The 18,924-nt window shown below is 39.8% G+C and overlaps 1 protein-coding gene across 1 annotated transcript in view; it reads right to left on the reverse strand.

The window, feature by feature from the left end:
- Positions 1-6,289: 6,289 nt before the first annotated feature.
- Positions 6,290-18,924, reverse strand: part of LOC128366359 (eukaryotic translation initiation factor 3 subunit H) — a 62,984-nt gene continuing 50,349 nt past the window's right edge. Inside the window, exons 6-8 of the mRNA XM_053327042.1 lie at positions 15,977-16,097; positions 7,074-7,206; positions 6,290-6,614 (exon numbers count right to left, since the gene is read on the reverse strand). Of these exons, the coding sequence (XP_053183017.1) occupies positions 6,520-6,614; positions 7,074-7,206; positions 15,977-16,097 (349 nt within the window). The 3' untranslated portion in view covers positions 6,290-6,519. The remainder of the gene's footprint in view (positions 6,615-7,073; positions 7,207-15,976; positions 16,098-18,924) is intronic.

An 18,924-nucleotide genomic window follows, 5' to 3' on the forward strand; every position in this document is an offset into this window, starting at 1 on the left:
GAGCTGCTCTTCAGACCTAGTTGAACAGGAGAGGAGGGAGGGGGGAGGGAGGGGGGGGGGGTGTCGTCTAAAGGGAGAAAGCACCCTCTACAGGCCTGGTGGCAGTCTTAAGCAGGTGAGGGGAAAGAAAGCAAGGAGGAGGTAAAGGGAAAAAGAACTTTCAAGAGAATGAGGAAAAACGAGAAACATGAGAAAAATGAAGGGAAGTTATAAATAAATATATTATATAAATAAATGAATACATCCAAAGTTCTGCCATTACCCAGATGTCATGACCTGACCCACCCCAGATCCCTCTTTGTTCCTTAGAGTCAAATCAGAGATGTCCTCCAAGAGCATTTTAGCCATGTTATTTTTTTTTCATCTTTCATCCTTTGGTTAATACTGTCTCACCCTTTTGCTCTCTCTGACCTCTATGTCTTTCACACAGAGAGCCCACCAACCCACACACCTACCTACATGAACATGGACCACAATAAAAAGATCTAAGTCAAACATTCTACTTTTTTTTTTTTTGTTTCTCTGTTATATTGTTCTTGTTCTTGTCATTATTGCTGTTATTATTTTTGCTTTTTTCCCTTTTGTTTCGGCTTGTTTGAGTCTAGGTCTAGTTCCCTCTTTTCTTGTGCTGTGTCTCATGTCTTCATGATGGTCATCTGTAATACGCTATTTTAAAAAAAACAACAAAAAAACCAGATGGGGTCCTCATCATCTACAAGACGATACCATTGAAGCACAAACAATAAAACAAAAATAAATAGACCAAATTGTCTTCCTGTTCCAGATGTGTCTTGACCTGCAAATTCAATACATCAATAAAAACATCATTCATTATTTGAAACAACTAAGGCCATATCTAAGTATTACTAGCAGAGAGGCAAAACCCGGCAGAAGATTACACGCAACATGTGATTGATGTTCAGAAGGAGGACATCCAGTACATTCCTCTTAGCTTGGGAATAAGACAATATATAAGTGATGGAGTGGGATCACAACAATGAACTGTAGCCTTGCCTGAAGCCCACGGATGCATGTGACAGACAGGGTATCATGCTCCGAAACCCCTCTTGAAAGGCTTCTGTTGCTGCTGTTGTGGGGATTAAACCAGCCTCATAATGGCCTGTGGGATTTGTGCCACTGCCGGGTGACAGCCATCGAATTGGGTGGCAGGCAGAGACGAATTGCAACTAGAACACAGCGCTCAATCTATACAGTTGCCAATCACAGTGCAGATCTATTGACCACGAAGAAAAAAGAGACAGATAAAGCAAATATAGGTCTACTTCAATGACAGGTGGAGGGTTGTTATGTGGAGAAATTGTGAAATATGTGAAGAAAGTACCACACTGGTTATGTTGGACTCATGTGCATAATCCCATAAATGCTAAATTCCCTAACCATACCCACACCTCTTCCTACAAATGCATCCGCCTTCCTCTGTGCTCTTGTTTTGGGGATTTGCAAGATTATTTTTCCACGGGAACTACTTTACATCCTCAACAGCTATTCCATACAGGGTCCACAGTTGCCATGGCAATATCTGTGGAGAAAAAAAAAGAAGAGGGAGTGCAACACAAAAAAAAAAAAAAAAAGGAAAAGTATTTGGAGTTGACAGGGAAATAACTGGTTTCATTATATTCAGCCAGCTGATTCTCTCTATCACCAATGACAGGGCGACGGCAGGCACGGCGAAAGAGCTTGTGTTTGTGTTTGAGCGGTAATAAATTACTGCTGGGGTCAGGGCTGTGCAGGCCCAACTCACTGATTAAATGAGACCAAACTTATATCCCTCTGACATCTCCCAGCCTACTTCTCAGGAATCTGAAGGTGCAGAGACAAATCCCCATAATCCTAATTAAGTATTTCTTCCTATTGCAGCGTACAAAACGGCTGGCTGTTTACATAGCTAAAGCTCTCATTTGGTTCCCATGCTCAGTTCAAACATGCAGTTTAGGGTAATCTTTGCAAATACTGAAGAGAAAAAGGACATCACAGAAAGTGATAAAAAAAATAATTGGGAGAGCTAATAAAATCACTACAGGGGAAGAGGTGGAAAGTTTAATAGTAAGCATTGCGTCAGAAGACCACAGGCTCTGGTCGAGGGGGGAAAAAATTGTGTCTCGAATTTGAGGATGTCGTTCTCATTTTCACCGACTCACAGTAGTCTCACGGTCAATTGAGCAGGATAGTGTGGGAGAGAAAATGGCAACTGCAGCTGCTGCCATGGCTCTTTCTTCCAAACAGTTTAACATTTCAAAAACAAGTATAGCACAATGAACCAAAGACTCTGTGCCTCGATCTCCACATCAATACCTCCAGCAGGAACAAAAGGTGAAGTGCCTGGACCTGTGGAGAGACATGAGAGAGTCTTAGCACAATCTCTGCTCCATATATATACAGAAGGCACTCAGGATGGCACCTTCACTGTACTGCCAAGAATAAGTCACTCACTTCTGTTAAATAGTAATTAACTTATAAAATCACTAGTTAACACTCCCTATCCAGCATTTATAAGCAATATATTACAATATACACATTGTAATATAATAGTAAGCAAATATTATGTTTTTATTCATTTGTTCACAATATCTAAAACTCATGTTGTGAAGCATCCATTACTGTTTTGTTTAATTATTTTTTTAGTATATATTAGTGATTCATTTCATGATTATTTCCTTTATAAATACAATTAACCCATGTTAGAATATAGCAAAAAATAAGTAAAGAAAGCCTATTTATTAAAGATAATGAATTTATTATCATATAATACAGGAAAAAAGCTAGTGTTTGGCCATTTTGCTCAGAAATCTACTTTAATGATTAATAATGATTTGAATCAATGAATCACCAACTGTCGTAAATCATAATCTTCTAAGGTAAGGCTTTTATATATTTAAAATTAATATGAAATACGGCATGTTAATTGATATAGATTGATTGTATTCATTCATCCAATAACATGAATTGATTTACTAGTTAAGTACTTATAATGATGGTTACTGATGAGGTATTTATGTCTACGTATTTCTTTGCCCAAGACAACTGAGCAAATTCAATCTGCTGATGAAGGCAATGAGAGGTAAATGAAGGCCGCTGAAGAAATCTTGTAAGTGGACCTTGATTTAAGGAAAGTGTTACCAGTAAAGTTTAATTCCAGAAACCACATCATTTATCTTCTTCTATAATCCTGTCATATCTTGTTAAAACTCATGAAAGGTCGATCATGTGTATCTTTTGCTTACCAAGATAGTCAGCGCTTTATGTCATGATTTATTTGACAGTAGAGTAATACGGAAGCAAAACACCAGTTTGACTCCTGTGTACCTCCACTCTATTGCCCTTGAGCCCTGCCGTGACTGCATCATTCATTCCGAACTGCTTTCCACTCCAATCAAAACACTGTCACTTAAACACAAGCTGAACCTCTGTCAGCATGTTGGCACTCTGCAGGGGCGAGCGTGGGCCTCAGCGGCTTCACACAATGCTCGTGCTTCTGTCGAGTACATTTAAAGTTTTGGAATTCCTCACACATCTCTGGATTAGGGACAGGAGAGGCTGTGCCCCAGTCAACCCCTCAAGGGCAACGTCATCCTACAGCGCCGCTTCAAGAATTACAAACACAGATCCCCTTTTTATGCAGAAGCCACATCTCAAAAGCCAATCAATAACCGCTAAGAAGAAATGCTTCACATCATGAGACATCACTCACACGCACAGGTGTGCTCGACAAATTAGCAGATCCCTTAATTAATAAATATCAACTGAGCCCTCTGTGGTGAATTAATATTTCCTATCCTACCAGCATGACAGGAAAACATGTTATGATTTGAGGAAGAAATAATTTCCGGCTTGGGTGTCGTAGTTCCAATAAGCATTTATCATGTTAGTTGACTTGTAATTATTGTTAATGACATTGGGCTGATGACAAGCAGGAGCACTACACATTATTACTCGACTAGGCGATGCTGATGACAAGTTAAATAAACATCATCCTCTGAATTAGATGCTGCTGTTTAACCACAGGTCGAGGAAGAACAATGGAGCACGCGGCGAGATAAGAGCCGCAGTGTAATTATTATACAATGAAGCGCACACTGACAGGTTCCTTATTAAATGGAGCAAGAAGAGCCATCATTCAGCTTCCTGTTGTTGGCTGGAGTGGACACTGGTGACAAGCTGCACAAATGAGATGTGCCTTCTTATAACACGACCAGTAATTCTAAGACGTCTGATGCTGTGTGCACAATCAAAATTGGAAACAGCTCACAGTTACATCTTAGCTGGTGCTTATTTAGAGAGAGTGAGCTAGTATAGTGTTGGTTCAAGGACACTACTTGGTGGTTAATGATGGACATGCACTGGATGGATAGAGAAACCTTTGCTTATAGGATGATACTTTAATGTCTGGGGGGTACAGGACTGGCACAACCCCCCCCCCCTTTGGTTTTGGATGATTTTAAGCTGCTTTTCTATTTGTGTAGGTGTGGTATCTTCACCTAAATGTATTACTGCTGTGTATGGGTAATTGTGCACCCCTAGCCTCACAGGTCAATACAATGATAAAGCAAACAAAGGCTATGAGCCGCATGTGGCCTTCCATCTGCTGCGGTCAGCAAATGAACTGCGTCTAGTGCTGCGGTCACTGTCTGGCACAAAGTCCTGATCCAGACTGTTCTCGTTTGTGGTTTGGTGAAGGTGGAATGAGCTATCCGACCCCCACACGGTCTGCTGCTTCCCTGCTTTGTGTATTCAAAAAAACTGGCTGAACACTTGAGCCTCTTTAACCTTCAACACTTTGATTATTGCAGTAGATTACTTTCTTGTTTTTTTTTTTTAATGCACTTCTCTGCTTCTAGTCATTTCTTTATGGAAAAAAAAAGCTAATTTATTTTTAAAAATCAAAACCTGTACCTAGTCAGCTACTTAAATTTGTACCACATCTCTTTCAGTCAATGCCCTCTAACAATTGATTGTCTTGAGTCGCTTGTAAGTTGATTGGGATAAAAGTGTCTGCCAAATGATGAAATGTAAATGTATGAGCTTAAAACAGAACTCATGTCAATTCTAGTCATGAATACATAAACACATAAAATAAATGCATTAAAAAAAAACATTACAATGGTTGCATTACCGGTACAGCACACAGAGCTGGGCATGAGTATTGATATTGAATGGTGAGATAACTGAACAATGAACATAGCGATGTCTTGAGGGCAGCAATGACAATTTGTTTCCGACATTCAGATAGGATGAATATACTTACCCATTTCCTTGTTGTTGCTGTCTTAAAAATATCTTGGATCCCTATTTGAATTTGACATTTGATATTGAATAGATCTTAATGGCACTCTCTGATAAATGTAAGAATAAATAAGTTAGCCCAAGCCCAAGTTATTGTATGAACTGACAACATTCTTATCATGTCTACTGCTATTTGTCGTCAACCACTGTTCACATTCACAATCAACAGTAAACATAGCTTTCGTTCATTTTGTGTGTTTACACGAATAAACAAACTTAATTGGTTCCCCTGTTGATATTTTTACTAAAATTATGTTATCAAGTGATTTATGGGTTTGTTTTTTTTGGCAATTCCAGACATAATAGTGACTAAGAAATGCCACCCTGTTGCTGATGATGTCTCTCAGTTTGTCATTTTGCATACCTGCCGTTCCTTTTTCATAAGTTGACTTGAAACACAACAAAAAAAAAACACTAAACCTTTGTTTCAAGTTAAGTTTTTACTGCTGGGATTTCAGTTTTGCATCCTAAAAATAGGTGCTAATTGCTACCTGTGTGGAAGAAAAGGAGATTCTGGTGTGCTATCTAATTTCCCATCAGGAAAAAAAACAAAAAACAAAAAACTGACAATCATAAGTTTATCTAGTGGAGTGAGGCTGTGGGGGCTGACTCATGTATTTGGTATTTCATTAAACACTCAACCTTCCCTGTTACTTTGTTGCAGTGCTGTTTACAAGGAAATCATTGTTCCCACCATGCGAACCGACACTTCAGCAAATCCACTATTAATTGGTTCCACCTGCCTGATGTTTGAACTGCAAGACGAAAAGCATGTAGCAATAAAATTATGAAGTAGTACTATTGTATTGTATAATTATTTGGAATTATGGGAAAGACCCATTTAAGCATTTTAATATTCTGTACAAAATCATTGTTGTACAACTTAACACGAAACAACACCCACAGACTATAATACGCTGCAATTGCCATCAATAGAATGGAGAGAAAGGGTTCAACAGTGAAAACATACAAGGAGTCAGGGAACATGTAGAGATGCAAGAGTTTTATTCAAATCAAAATTAAGTCATCTTCAAAAGATTATTTTATATTCAAGATGGGGTTATGCATAAAAACAGTAAATTCTTAGAAGACAAACATCGTGGCTCTCCTTCGGTCGTCATCTAGGTGGTTTTGCATCTCTGTTACCTTTCTTTTATCATCCTCTGAGCACTTTCTTTCCCTCTCCTGCTGATTCTTTCTTTCTTTTTCGTCTTTCTTCTAGTTGTGGCCTTGGAGAGCCTCCGCCATGAACAGCTTCCCGAGGTTCTGCGAAGTGAATTCCTTCACGTTCTGGCAGTAGTTGTTAATTTGCCCTGTTGGAGGGTAGCCACATGCATCCACGCACCCACGCACAAGAACACAAACACACGCCCACAGAAACAAACATACATACATATGTACATACCATTGTACACAGACATTCACAAACAAGCGAGGGCGGGAGGGGGAGAGAAAAACAGCAGCACAGCAAAACATCAAATTAGTGGAGAACAAGGTAAACGGAAGGATCAAAATGTTGTCAGAAGGCGGAGGAGAGCCGAGCGGGTTGGGGTGGCGGGGCAGTCGAGTTGGAGATCGAGTCGATAAACTTTAAATTAATGTAATTTCAAGATAATGGCAGAGATAATTACGAAATAGAACCTGAGCTCCTGTGAGGTAAGCAGAGGCGGCTGATGGAGTTTGGAAAAAGGGAGGGGGGTCCTCTGTGGCAGATATGAAGAGTGCTGTCCGTTTGTGTGTATGTGTCAGTGTGTGTGTGTATGAGTGCGTACCCGCAATAAGCAGTGTATCCATGCGTGGTGGAGGCTGGGGGGGCTTGAACATTTTGGTGATGTCCTCCTCAGGCAACGGAGGCTCCCCTCTGCTCTGTCGCTGGGTGTTCTCCTGCTGCCGCCTCTGCAGGTACTGCAAGGAGAGAGAAAAGACAGGTGACATTAGAGGAGAGGGGGCATAAGGGAGGGGAGAGGTGACATAAGGGAGGGGAGAGGATGGGGGAAAAAAACAAGAAATAGCATGGAGAAAGCAAAACAATGGACAGACATGAGGGGATGAGGTGAGCAATGACAGCATGAGAATGTGAAGGTGAAAGAATGACAAGAGGAAGGTAAAGAGTGGGAGTTAAGAAAGAGAGAGAGAAAAAAAGTCAGAGTAACAGGTAGGAGAAAAATATAGTTAGAGAAGAGAGCTCAAACTGGCAGTGGATAGTAGGAAGAGGGGGAAAAAGGAATAGTAAGGGTAAGACAGGCAGTGGAAACAGTACCAGGAAGGGAGTAAAATAAATGAATGTAGTGATGAAAGAGAAAGAGAAAGAGAAAGAGAAGAGAGAGAGAGAGAGAGAGAGAGAGAGAGAGAGAGAGAGAGAGAGAGAGAGAGAGAGAGAGAGAGAGAGAGAGAGAGTGAGAGAGAGAGAGAGAGAGAGAGAGAGAGAGGAGTTAAAGTGCTGACAGGGATGGAGTGATTTGTGAAGGGTTGACAGTCAGTAAATCAGTGAGGTGCTGGGTCTCTGGAGATCCTAAAAGCCTTGTTAATTTGGCAAGATGGAGAGACTGACACAGTCTGGTGGAAGGGGAAGTTGCGGCAGGCGAGGAGAAAAACGACGTGGGAGCAGCTCGAGCGCTTTCAACCGAACATCCCACAACGCACCTGTACGGGTGACTGAAGCTGACAAAAATTTTCTAAGACAAAGAATAAATGAAAAATACAACTATTTGTTCAAATGAGTTGGTACTCCCCCAGAGTTTTTTTCCCTGCCAATGTGTCCCAGCATGACTGCATAATACAAGTGTAGAACTGTATGAACGTTTTACACACAAGCCAACTAAAACTGTTTTGCACTTTTTTTTCCTCCACCTTCCTGATTAACATATGGTGCCTTGTGGAAAATTTGACACAAAAGCATGTTTAAGTAAAAAATAAAAAACTCCATAAATTCAGATAAATGAATATAAACCTAAATGAATATATTTAAGTGTTCACATCTTTCCAATCAAAATTTAGTATACGCACCTTTGGCTGCAAAACTGTCAAGTTTACTGTGTGGTCTGATAAAACAGCAGTGCTCCTTCTTGCTATACATTCTAGTTTTGATTAAGGTCTGGACTCATGTGTAGCTTTGACCATGGGAGATTGCATTATTAGTGGAATATGATCCTGTCCCGTGTCTCAGTTCTCTTACAAGCTGCGGCAGGATTTCTCTATGTTTTGCTGTATTTATTTAAACTTCAAAAGCCTCCAGAGCCAACTGCATAGAAGCGTTCCCACAGCTTGATGCTGGAACTACTGAGCTGCATGCTGGGTATGGTGTTTTCCTGGCAATGTGCTGTGATTGGCTTATCTCAAGTATAGTTTTAGTTTGTTGGCTAAAAAAATCTCAATTTTGGTATCATCAGAGTTTTGTACAGTTCCACTCTTATCGTACTCAGTCTAATTGGGTCAGCATAAGTATACATAAGCCCAGTAGCAGCTACAAACAGAATAAAAAAAAAGTGTTGAGTGAAAATGACTCTTTGGAACTTGTTTTACAGATAGTTGGCTACAGAATGTTTTCTTGTTAATGAAGGAGGTGAGAACTGGGCTTCAATAGTTTATAACTATGACTTCACATTTGTCTTTAAGAAATTATTATGATTATTATATTGCAGCTCTATTTGACCATAGGGTGCTTGTTAATGATAGTGCATCATGTTGTTGATTAGGGGTGGGAATATCTAGGCACCTTGCAATTTGATTCTGATTCAGAGGGCTTTGATGGGAATAAAAAAGTTAACCGAATTAACAGATTTGAAAGCATCTGCCGGTATGAGAATAACAGACTGAGGGGAAGAAATGTTATAAAGTTCATATCTCAAAAATCTAAAAAGGTATTCATACTTTATGGACTGCTGCCCCATGTGGACATGTTTCACATATTAAAAACATGGTACCAACAGTGCCACCATGTGGTCAGTTATTTGTTTTACGTTTTGGCTAATAACGTGAGGTTTGGCTATTTCAGATTATTTATCTTTTGCTTCTTTTGGTACATATTTAATCACCAAACTTTGTTCATACCATATTTGTTAAACTGAGTTAAAACCTTTGTTACTTCGAGACTCTCGAACTTCTCAGACATCCCTTATCCTACAGACCCCATTCAAACTTCAAGATTCTCTCTTCACTCAGACACTTCTGCTCCTCATGCTCTGAAAGTCCTCCTGCCACTAATGATGTACACATTTCTGACCTTGAAGCTTTGTTTTAGGCAAATCTATTTTTCCTCAACAAGAAGTGAATTTGTTCAGTGTTGTAGTGTTTGCCCATCAGCCCCCATGGTTAAGCCCTGGGAACGGAAGGAGGTTGTGCGTTTGATACCAGCTCATTGCTCTTATAAACAAAATTGCTTTAGATATATATCATGTACCATCGGTCAATGCCAAATTATATATATTTCATATTTAGATAGACTTCTTTTGGTGTCCAGAAACAGTTGATTTGAATAGTCCAGTGGTTTAAGATCTCCCTTTTAGATCCACAGGCTGTGAATGTGAACCTAGCTAAAGGGAGCAGTCAGTATGGCTAAATGTGAAAAAGATGCAGACACATCCCAGGTGCTGCCAAAATGCTAATTGAGACTAGCAGCAGCTGGGAGCAGTGGCAGCTAACAGCTTCCAGCTCTCACACATATTGTCTTCAGAAGATGCAAATCCTAGTTTTTCTTGTTTTTCATGTGTTGTTATGAATGTTAAAAATTAACTTTGGGGGCAGGATTTGCAGGGATGGCCATCGCTGATTGGTCAAACACACAAGACAGCTGTTTCATCCTGTGGACCACTTTGTTCATAAAACAATGAGGTAGTCGCATCAATTTAGGACCAGTTTAAGACAAGTAAAGGCATTTCTTTTCATTTGTTAACATTAAAAAGGCATTGTTGTCAGCTTCCCAACTAATTTAAAAAAAGAAAGTGAGAAAAGATATTAGGAGGGGCAAACGGAGCACAAGCGAGAGAGAAAAGAGCAGCGGGGGTCAGAGAGAGCGGCAGTAGAGACATAAAAGTCCATCAATGAGAGAAATTAAACATTATTTTAAATTGGTCTGATTATTTATCATCTAAAGCAGAATTAATACCAGACGCCCTTAGTTTCTGTTTCATTTTCCTCCTCTGAATTTTTCCTTTTCATTCATTCATTAAATCCAACTCATGCCACAGTAAATACAAGAACTGCATCTGCATCTCTAAATGCTGCCATCATTTTTAAAATTCATTATGAGTCCAATTTGCATAACCTGGTTCCTCAGGTGAGGTGGAAAGGCAAACATCACTGCACAACAAGAGGGCCGTTTCCATTGCAGGAACTTGAGGGTCATTTTTCTGGGCCGTGGCTGTTGGCGCGTGTCCCCATAGCAGGAACTTCCCCTGAAGGACAATCTCCCTTAACTTTTGTGGGGACTCGGGGTATGTACTCCATACTGCCCTGAACATTTTTTGGGTGGGGCTTGAGGTTGACTCGGTGCTGACTGGGTACACTCAAAGTGGGATGTTACGTCAACAGAAAGCGCCTATAAACTATTGCAGAATGATTATGTCATCTCCAGAGTCCAATGGGTCTAATCAAGGTCCTACTCTGCAATGGAAACACAACGGCTGAGAGGACCTAGTGAGAGATGTTTTTGTAAAGTCCCTGCCTCCTAAATTTTTCCCGGAATGTCCTTAATGGAAATGGGACTAGGACTCCAAGTTTAGTCACCGAGATTAGTACTTGGAACTTTTGGTGGAAACAGGACTTTGGTCACAGCCTGTGCTTGGGAACCCACTATTTACCAAATTCAGAGAGCTATAAAAAGTAGCCCTCTCAGCACAGCAGCTTTTTTCAACTTTCTATGATGAGGACAAATAAGGTTCCATTCGTCCAGGAATCAGCAGGGTCAATAGCACGAGATTACATGGAGCATGTACTGTAGGCGTCTGAAAGGTGTAATAGTTTGTTCATTGTGCATTGAATTGTGTGAAACATGAAAAAAGTAGACACCATTAAAAGGTGTTTTTCTGTGTGATATTGTGTATGACGTGTTTGTGTGTCTTGCTACTTTTTATAGAACCAATTTGAGTTGAAAACCAGTTTGTATGGACATTTCTGTGTTGTGAGGACATTTTGGCTGATCCTCAACTTCAAAGGGCAAACTGAAGGAAAGATGTTTTAAAATGAAGGTTAGAATTTGGTTTCTAAAGGTTGGGTTTAGGCATTAAGTTGTGATGGTCAAGGTTAGGGTAAAGGGCTAAGGAATGCATTATGTCAATGAGTGTCCTCACAAGGACATAAACACAACGTGTGTGTGTGTCAAGGGTTAAGCTTGGGGCCTGTGGTGATGAGAAGGTTGGTAGGGGAAGATGATGAATCGTAATGGCTGGAGTGTGGCTGATTGGCCCCTGGATGTGAAAGTATGTAGGTGTATGTTTCTTCACAGCTGACTGTCTGATTGCATTTGTGTGTATAGGACAGGCTACCTATAGTCACAGATGTATGTTTATTGTAAGTCTGTCTGATGAGTGTGAATCTGGCCATGGTTTTATCTGCTGTCGCACGAGATGATGATGACTCAGCCTGGATCGACATTAATACTTCAGACATTTTCTCATTTCCATTTGCGGGGAACGATGACATAATAATGTAGTCGTTTGAACGTGGGTGTAGGTTGGAGTGCACATCAGTGAGTCACCTTGAGCCTCTATGCTTCCATTTTCCTGAGTAATGTTTGTGTGTATGACTGCGTGACCATTTGCATGTATTGCTTGATGTTTATGGTGCATCTGGCCAAGGTTGTAGTTGCAGATGGTGTGTGGCTGGCTTAGTATGTCTATGCCCTGTTCCGGCCTTCTTTGGCTCAACTGGCTGAGTTTTCATTTGTAGGTGGTATGTGTGCGTGTGTTTTAAGTCTTTGCACACAGTAAGTGTGTTAGTGCTGCAGTAAAGGAAGTTTGTGATGTGACTCATTGGTACAAGAAAATAATTAAAACAGGATTTTCACAGACTAATTAAAATACAAAAAGACTCAATTTGTTAATATGGGGAGACTTTGTGTCCATATTTACTAGCTCTCCCTGAGTGTTGAGAGTATTTGAAGAATGTGTAAGTGTGACTCATGGTTTATTAAACCAACTCTTCTTCACATAAGTACAAATGTAGTGATGAAAATAACAAGGACTTTGACACAAAAAATGGAACAGATGGACAAGAAGCATGTCTGAAAATGAAGAGATGCTGATCTGCAGTGAGCTCATGTCAGCTGCTGCAGTGAGGTGAGGGATGATTACACCATGAGAGATACTTGAAGGTTGATATCACTCATTCTTATCTCATTAGTGTCTTCTCCAAAAAACAAAACTTACTTTTAAACTTCGGTCTGTGTCTTTGCCTTTTTACCACTAACTTACATTTTGAAGCAAATATAGCTTTTATTTAATTCTTCAATTCAGGACACCTGGTGTTTTATCGGTTTTCTGGCTGTCCTTTTTATTGTCACCAGTTCATGTATTTTCCATGGTTTATTACTTAGGCAAAAGGAAAGCTAGCCTGGGGTCCAGATTATAGGTCTTCACATGTCGAAAAGTTTTTAAACCAATCTTTAATGTACTGCTTCAGACCTAACGTGCATAAATTCCCTTTCAAAGAAGAGAGGATTTATCCAAGAGGGACCCAAGGACAGTCAAGACCTGATAATCCAAGTGAGGCAGGCAAAAAAAGACAGTAAGAAATGTCTCCCCAGCATTTCACAGGGCACACTATGGATTTTGCCTCAAAAAGCACCTTTTTATATTATATTTTCTGGGTTTTTTAAGACTTCTTTTAAAGTAACCTAAGTATCTTTGGGTTGTGGACTGCTGGTTGGGAAAAAATATCACAATTTTCTGACATTCAAACCTAATTTCCTTAGCATGTTTTTTGTGTGTGGTAAAATGGTTATGCGATGGTTAAAGCATCTAAGGGATTATATTATGTCATCTTGCTGTTCCTTGTGGATCTTTTAGTATGTACTTGCTGCTTCTTACTAAGTAGTATATTTATGCTATGTCTATGTGCTTCAGCTTGTTTTATTGCTATGCTGATGACACCCAGCTGTACAGAAGAGTGCTTCAGCTGGCAGCCACAAAAGGGGCTGCAAGGTAATCCAACAGGGGAATTATCAATGTATGTTCACTAGAAATGCTTCTTTCTGACACAGACAGGCTCCAATTGTTATTATGTGTCTGACATTGAAAGTTCTGTTTGGAGAAGAGAACATGATTCATGTATATATATTGCAGCAAGTATTGATGACCTTCATAATCAACTCTGAGTCGAGAACAGAGACAATGCTGACTGATCTGAAGAAATGTACTTGTTAAGACAGAACAGTGACAGAAAGAACATAGCGGCATTTGTGTGCGTGTGTTCTCTCCAAGCTCCTTCTGTCCGTTTCCGTGAGCCACATGTCCACTACAGACATAGAGTTGAGCTGAAATAAATCAATGAAAAGGAGGAAAATGAAACATGTATCTCTAAATCATCTGTTTTTGATGGTTATTTGGGATTTAGAACGTAAGTAAACGCAATAAAACAATCAAAAAGTAACATGTTATTTCTCTTATTCACTGCTTTGGTTTTTATTATTATTATTTTAAGATATATTCTTAACTAAAATGTGTTATACAAGCAGCATAGATCCTTTAAGGAATAGCTTACAGAGAGAGAGGGAGACAGAATTTGTGTGTGATGTTAAGGTTGTGGAGCACATGAATGCAGGGATGAGCCAGAGGACAACCGCTGCTTAGAACCAGAACCTGAGCAACCTGCTGCCATCTAGAGAGAGATGCACCGAGAGCAGGGCTGAGCAGGCTGAGCAGGCGAGAGAGTCAAAGAGATTCTGTTGAAAACATGCACCAAGACCCGGGGGGATACGAAAGCAGCTGCTCACTAACAGCTACGTGTGTTTACAGAGGGGAGCAGGAGTGAGGACTGCTGCCACAGACAGTCGCAGAGTAGACACTTCACTTTAGAATAGCAGTGTCTGCCATCTGAAAGTACTGATAACATACATAGTACTTTACAAATTACAGGTTTTTATTTCATGGACGTGGATTTGATTTCCATTTTTTAAAAACAATGTGACGGTATGGGTGGTGGGCCGGTATGTGACCAAACACCATTTATCACTGGTGACACCTTTACAAACAGTAACATGGTTTACTCAGTGCCCACCCAGACCAAATAACTTTTCTGCCAGAAACCCTGCTTCAATGTTGGGTCCTTCAGCCATTGCTAGAACATTCTTCCAACTCCTTTAGACAATTATGCGCCCCCTGAAGCATACGTGAGGGGAGTCGCCCTTCTGACAGCATGTGTAACTAACTAGTACACCTGTTCTGTTTTGGTTCTGCAGCAGAACTTCCACCCGTAGCACTGATGGCCTTTTTACTTATTTTTTAATTTTTTAAACACAACTGTCAAGTTTTGTTTAATTGTCCTCAGACTACAATCATAATTAATAGAAAACTTGTGTACCATAAAGTCCCTTTTTTGAGGGTGAGAACAGTTTAGCTGAGCCATTAAAGTTAACAAAACTGTGACGTTTTATAGTGCAGTTAATAGTGTAATAAGTTAACTGCTGCATCCCTACTGCCAATTAACTTATCCTGCATGAACTTTTACTCGCCCTGAGCGATTAGTTATGTCAGACCCTGTTGTCTATTTCTATATCTTCTCAAGTCTGGACTACTGCAATGCACTCTTCAAAGAAATCTCTGGCAGGAGCATCCAGAAACTCCAGTACATTCAGAATAGAGCTGCCTGATGAGAGGGCGAAAACACAAACATAAAACTTCAATTCTGTTTTCATTGCACTGGCTCCCTGTCTCCTTTAGGATTGACTACAAAGTCTTGCTACTCACACACAAATCCATCAACGGACATGTGCCTCCCCTACCTACAGGAACTGATCACACCACAAACCTCTACCCGCACTCTCAGATCTGCCAGCAGCTCGCTCTTTCGGGCCTCCAGTACAAAGCTCTGCACCATGGGTGGTCGAGTCTTCTGCTGTGCAGCAACACACAACAGCCTTCCTAACCCTCTGAGGGTAGCACAGACCCCAGACTCTTTAAAGAAGGCCTAAAAAAAAAATCTATTCATAAAGGCTTTTTCATCTGAACTCCTGATGCTATTTTTTATGCTGTGTGTTCTTTTTTATTGATACTGTAGCACTTTGTGTTTTACCATGAATGAAAAGTGTAGTACAAATTAAATGTATTATTTATTATCATTACACATATAGATGTTAGTAAATGCTTCCATATTTCATTCTTTGCTGTTTACTGTAGTTACTGCTGTGGGTCCTCAGTGGGTGGATGTACGTTAATGTGCAAGCCTGGAGGACCATATTTCTGTGTATGTGCTACGTGGTGCTTCTGCTGCTTGCATGCTGTGATTATAGCTGCAATTGGTTGTGTCCCTGGCTGGGAGATAGATACCTGCTGAGAATGTGGCTGTAGGTGCATCTGTGTGTAAATGCCCCTGTGTGTGTACGCTTGTGACTCTTTCTCTTGTACGCATGCTGCTACGGTTATGTTTTTACTGCTGCTTGCTCATTGTGTCTGCGGGTGGACTGTACTGCTGGACAGAACTTAAAAGCATGTGCGTGTGTGTGTATGTCAGAGAGTGTTACCTGGTGCTTCTGCTGCTGTTGCTTGCTCAGGTTGCGGCTGTAGGTGTTATACTTGACAATGTCCTGGCTCATGTCATCCACTCTGTCCATCAGAAGCTGAAGGCTCTTCTCCAAGTGGTTACTGTTAAAAGAAATGACAGCGTGTCACTCACCCATTCTTGTACTGCCATCAGCACTTGTGAACATCAGTTTTTATTCACTCTTAAGCCGATAGTTCTTGTTCTTAACTTTATCATAACATTAAAAGAACAGCTTCACAGTTTTTCAGGTATGTCTTAAAACAATAGCCAGGTACCCATATGAACATTGAAACATTGTTGCTTGCTGTAAGAGGGCTAAAAATACAGTGTATTTGAAATATAAACAATTTGATTAACTAAGACTGATGAAACAAAAAAAATGTACAAACCTATCCTGTAACTTTATTCTTTGTGGGAGCCAAATATTAAAAAAAAGACAAGTTAAAATCCTTATAATAAAGAAATACCCTATTGGATTGTGGGGTTGGTATATGTGCCCATGTGGACAATCTTGGCATTGAATTATTGATACATTGGCACCCGTTGATGGCGTCATTGTCATTAGTACCAGTTGTTTTTTGTACTTTCGGTTGCTGGGGCATATCTTGTTTGGTTAGTATAGCGTAGCCTAGTTGGGCATACGGGAGGAAACACTTTTTTAAAAAAGGGACAGCCCCAAAAAATGATCAGAACACAATGCTTCGGTTCATTTCAATTGCACATGAAACAATACGACAAAACATATAAGGCAATGTCTAATCGTCAAGCCATTTCTGAAATGTGCCTGTACATTAGCTATCCTCCACTGACACCTTTTATTAACATGGGATCTGTATTTTTTTGCCATTGGAATGCTATTTGATCAGTGCCCTGGCTTGAAGTGTGATCAGATCTCAGCTAAGAGTAAATGTAGTCTGTATAGTTTGGTCACATTCTTAAGAGACACATTTGCCTAACAAGTTTAAGTTTTTGACCTGATGATGGTGCCGGATGAAAAGTTAAGGGGTAACTGAAGTGATTACAACACATGCTGTGAGGGACATACATGCGTGTACAACATTTCATGGAAGTCCCTCTAACATCACATCATAACATTGAGCCATAAATGGTAGACCAATCCTTATTTTACAGGATGTTATTTCGCAACAAGCAGCAACCACCATGACTGAAAAACACGGTAGGTGGTGGAAAGCAGTTACAAGCTTTAAGAGAAGTGTGGTTGCTGTCATGCATGCTACAGGTTATTAGTTTGGAGCTTACTTCCAATAACCTTGAAACTGAATGTAATATTGTCAATTGAATTCAGTTTCTCTAAAACTCCTGAAAATTCAACTCTGTAGATACTACTGAGACACATCTGATTGTTAGGTGTGCAGATTCACAGAACTCTTTTTCACATATGTTAACCACTACAATCTCTTAATGATATCAATGACCAATGGGAGCTAGATATGTTAAAAGCCTGAAGTGTTTTCTCTATTCTATGGAAAAAATGTCTTGCTGTTTTGCACCTGATCTCCATGGTCACATTTTTGCCTGAGTGGGCTTCTGTTAATACCACTGTATCTTAAGTGGATGGAGTTCATTCTTAAAAATACATAAAAATCTCTTTAGTTCTCTGACAACTCATAACATTTTCAGCATTTTGAAGCATGAAGGCTTCATTCACAGCTTTGTAAAACTTATAATGTATGAATCTGTGAATCTGCACTTGATTACTCTTCCTCTATGAACGGATGTGTGTTTCAGTAATTGAATTGCAGGAACTGACTTTGAATTGAATGTGATATATAAGCCCTGTAAGTACATAACAGAGTTTCAGTTTCAGTGAGGACCAAATACAGTTTCAGAGCAACTTAACCCAATTTCTTAATATCACATTCAGTTTCAAGATTATTGGAATTCAATATCAAACTAATAAATTCAATTTCAAATTCTGCTATTCAGATTCTTTTTTTTTAATGCAATTATTCAAGCTGAGCATTTCAAGTTCTAATATAACACATTTCATGCCATACCCTTCCCTTTCCCCCGTGCTACATCTCTCTACTCTAGTATCACAACCCTTTTCCCAACACTGCCATTCTGACAACACTTAACACACAACTCTACCAGCATTCCTCTTCTCTATGCTCCCATGAGCCCCTTTTTTTTTTTTTTTTTTTTTTTATCAGGATGTCTCACTACTGCCTGAAGTTCAACCTTGACAAGGCTGCAGTGCCCCATTTCAAGTCTTCTGCCTCTTATATTTCTCTCTCTGGAATTATATTGTTTCATTTGTGAATGTTTGGGTGCTACATAATGCAGCATGTTGTGTGGGAAAACAGATTCTGACTGTTTATTTAAATGACAACTGTACCCGCAAGGACTGCCAGCGCTGTGTATGTTTTGGCTGTGTGTGCGCTTGTGCTGACGTAACTGTGTTTGGTGTGGAGTCTGTGCGTTTGATTGTTTGTGTGAAAATGTGGAGGGAAGACGCAAGTGTTTTGGGTGATTTTAGTTACCACCCTATCTGTTGTGAGAGTTTTCGATTAACAATTTTATAAATCAATATTCCTCTCTCTCTCTCTCCTAGCGCCCAACACTCTCCGTATTCTGTTGGAAGCTGAAAAATTGTCCAGAAATAATTTACCAACCTTCAATTTCCTAGCCTCTAAAATGAAAATAAAGGCCATTTAACTATCTCCACAGCTGCTACCCTCTTTTCTTATTGATTAGGAATACATTTCTTATACGAATAGAGAGAATATCACTTAGAAACAAGCTCAAATGTATCCAAAATTGACCTGAGCCAAACCCAATATTAATTTGTGCCAATTTCTTTTCCATTCAATTCTTCACATTTCCACTGTTGAGTGTCAATGTGGTGGTATATTGAATAGACGCAATAATGGTATCAATCCTCTTATTTAACTAATATTTCTCAAT

Source organism: Scomber japonicus, chromosome 10 (genome assembly GCF_027409825.1).
Source record: "Scomber japonicus isolate fScoJap1 chromosome 10, fScoJap1.pri, whole genome shotgun sequence".
Classification (NCBI taxonomy): Eukaryota; Metazoa; Chordata; class Actinopteri; order Scombriformes; family Scombridae; genus Scomber; species Scomber japonicus.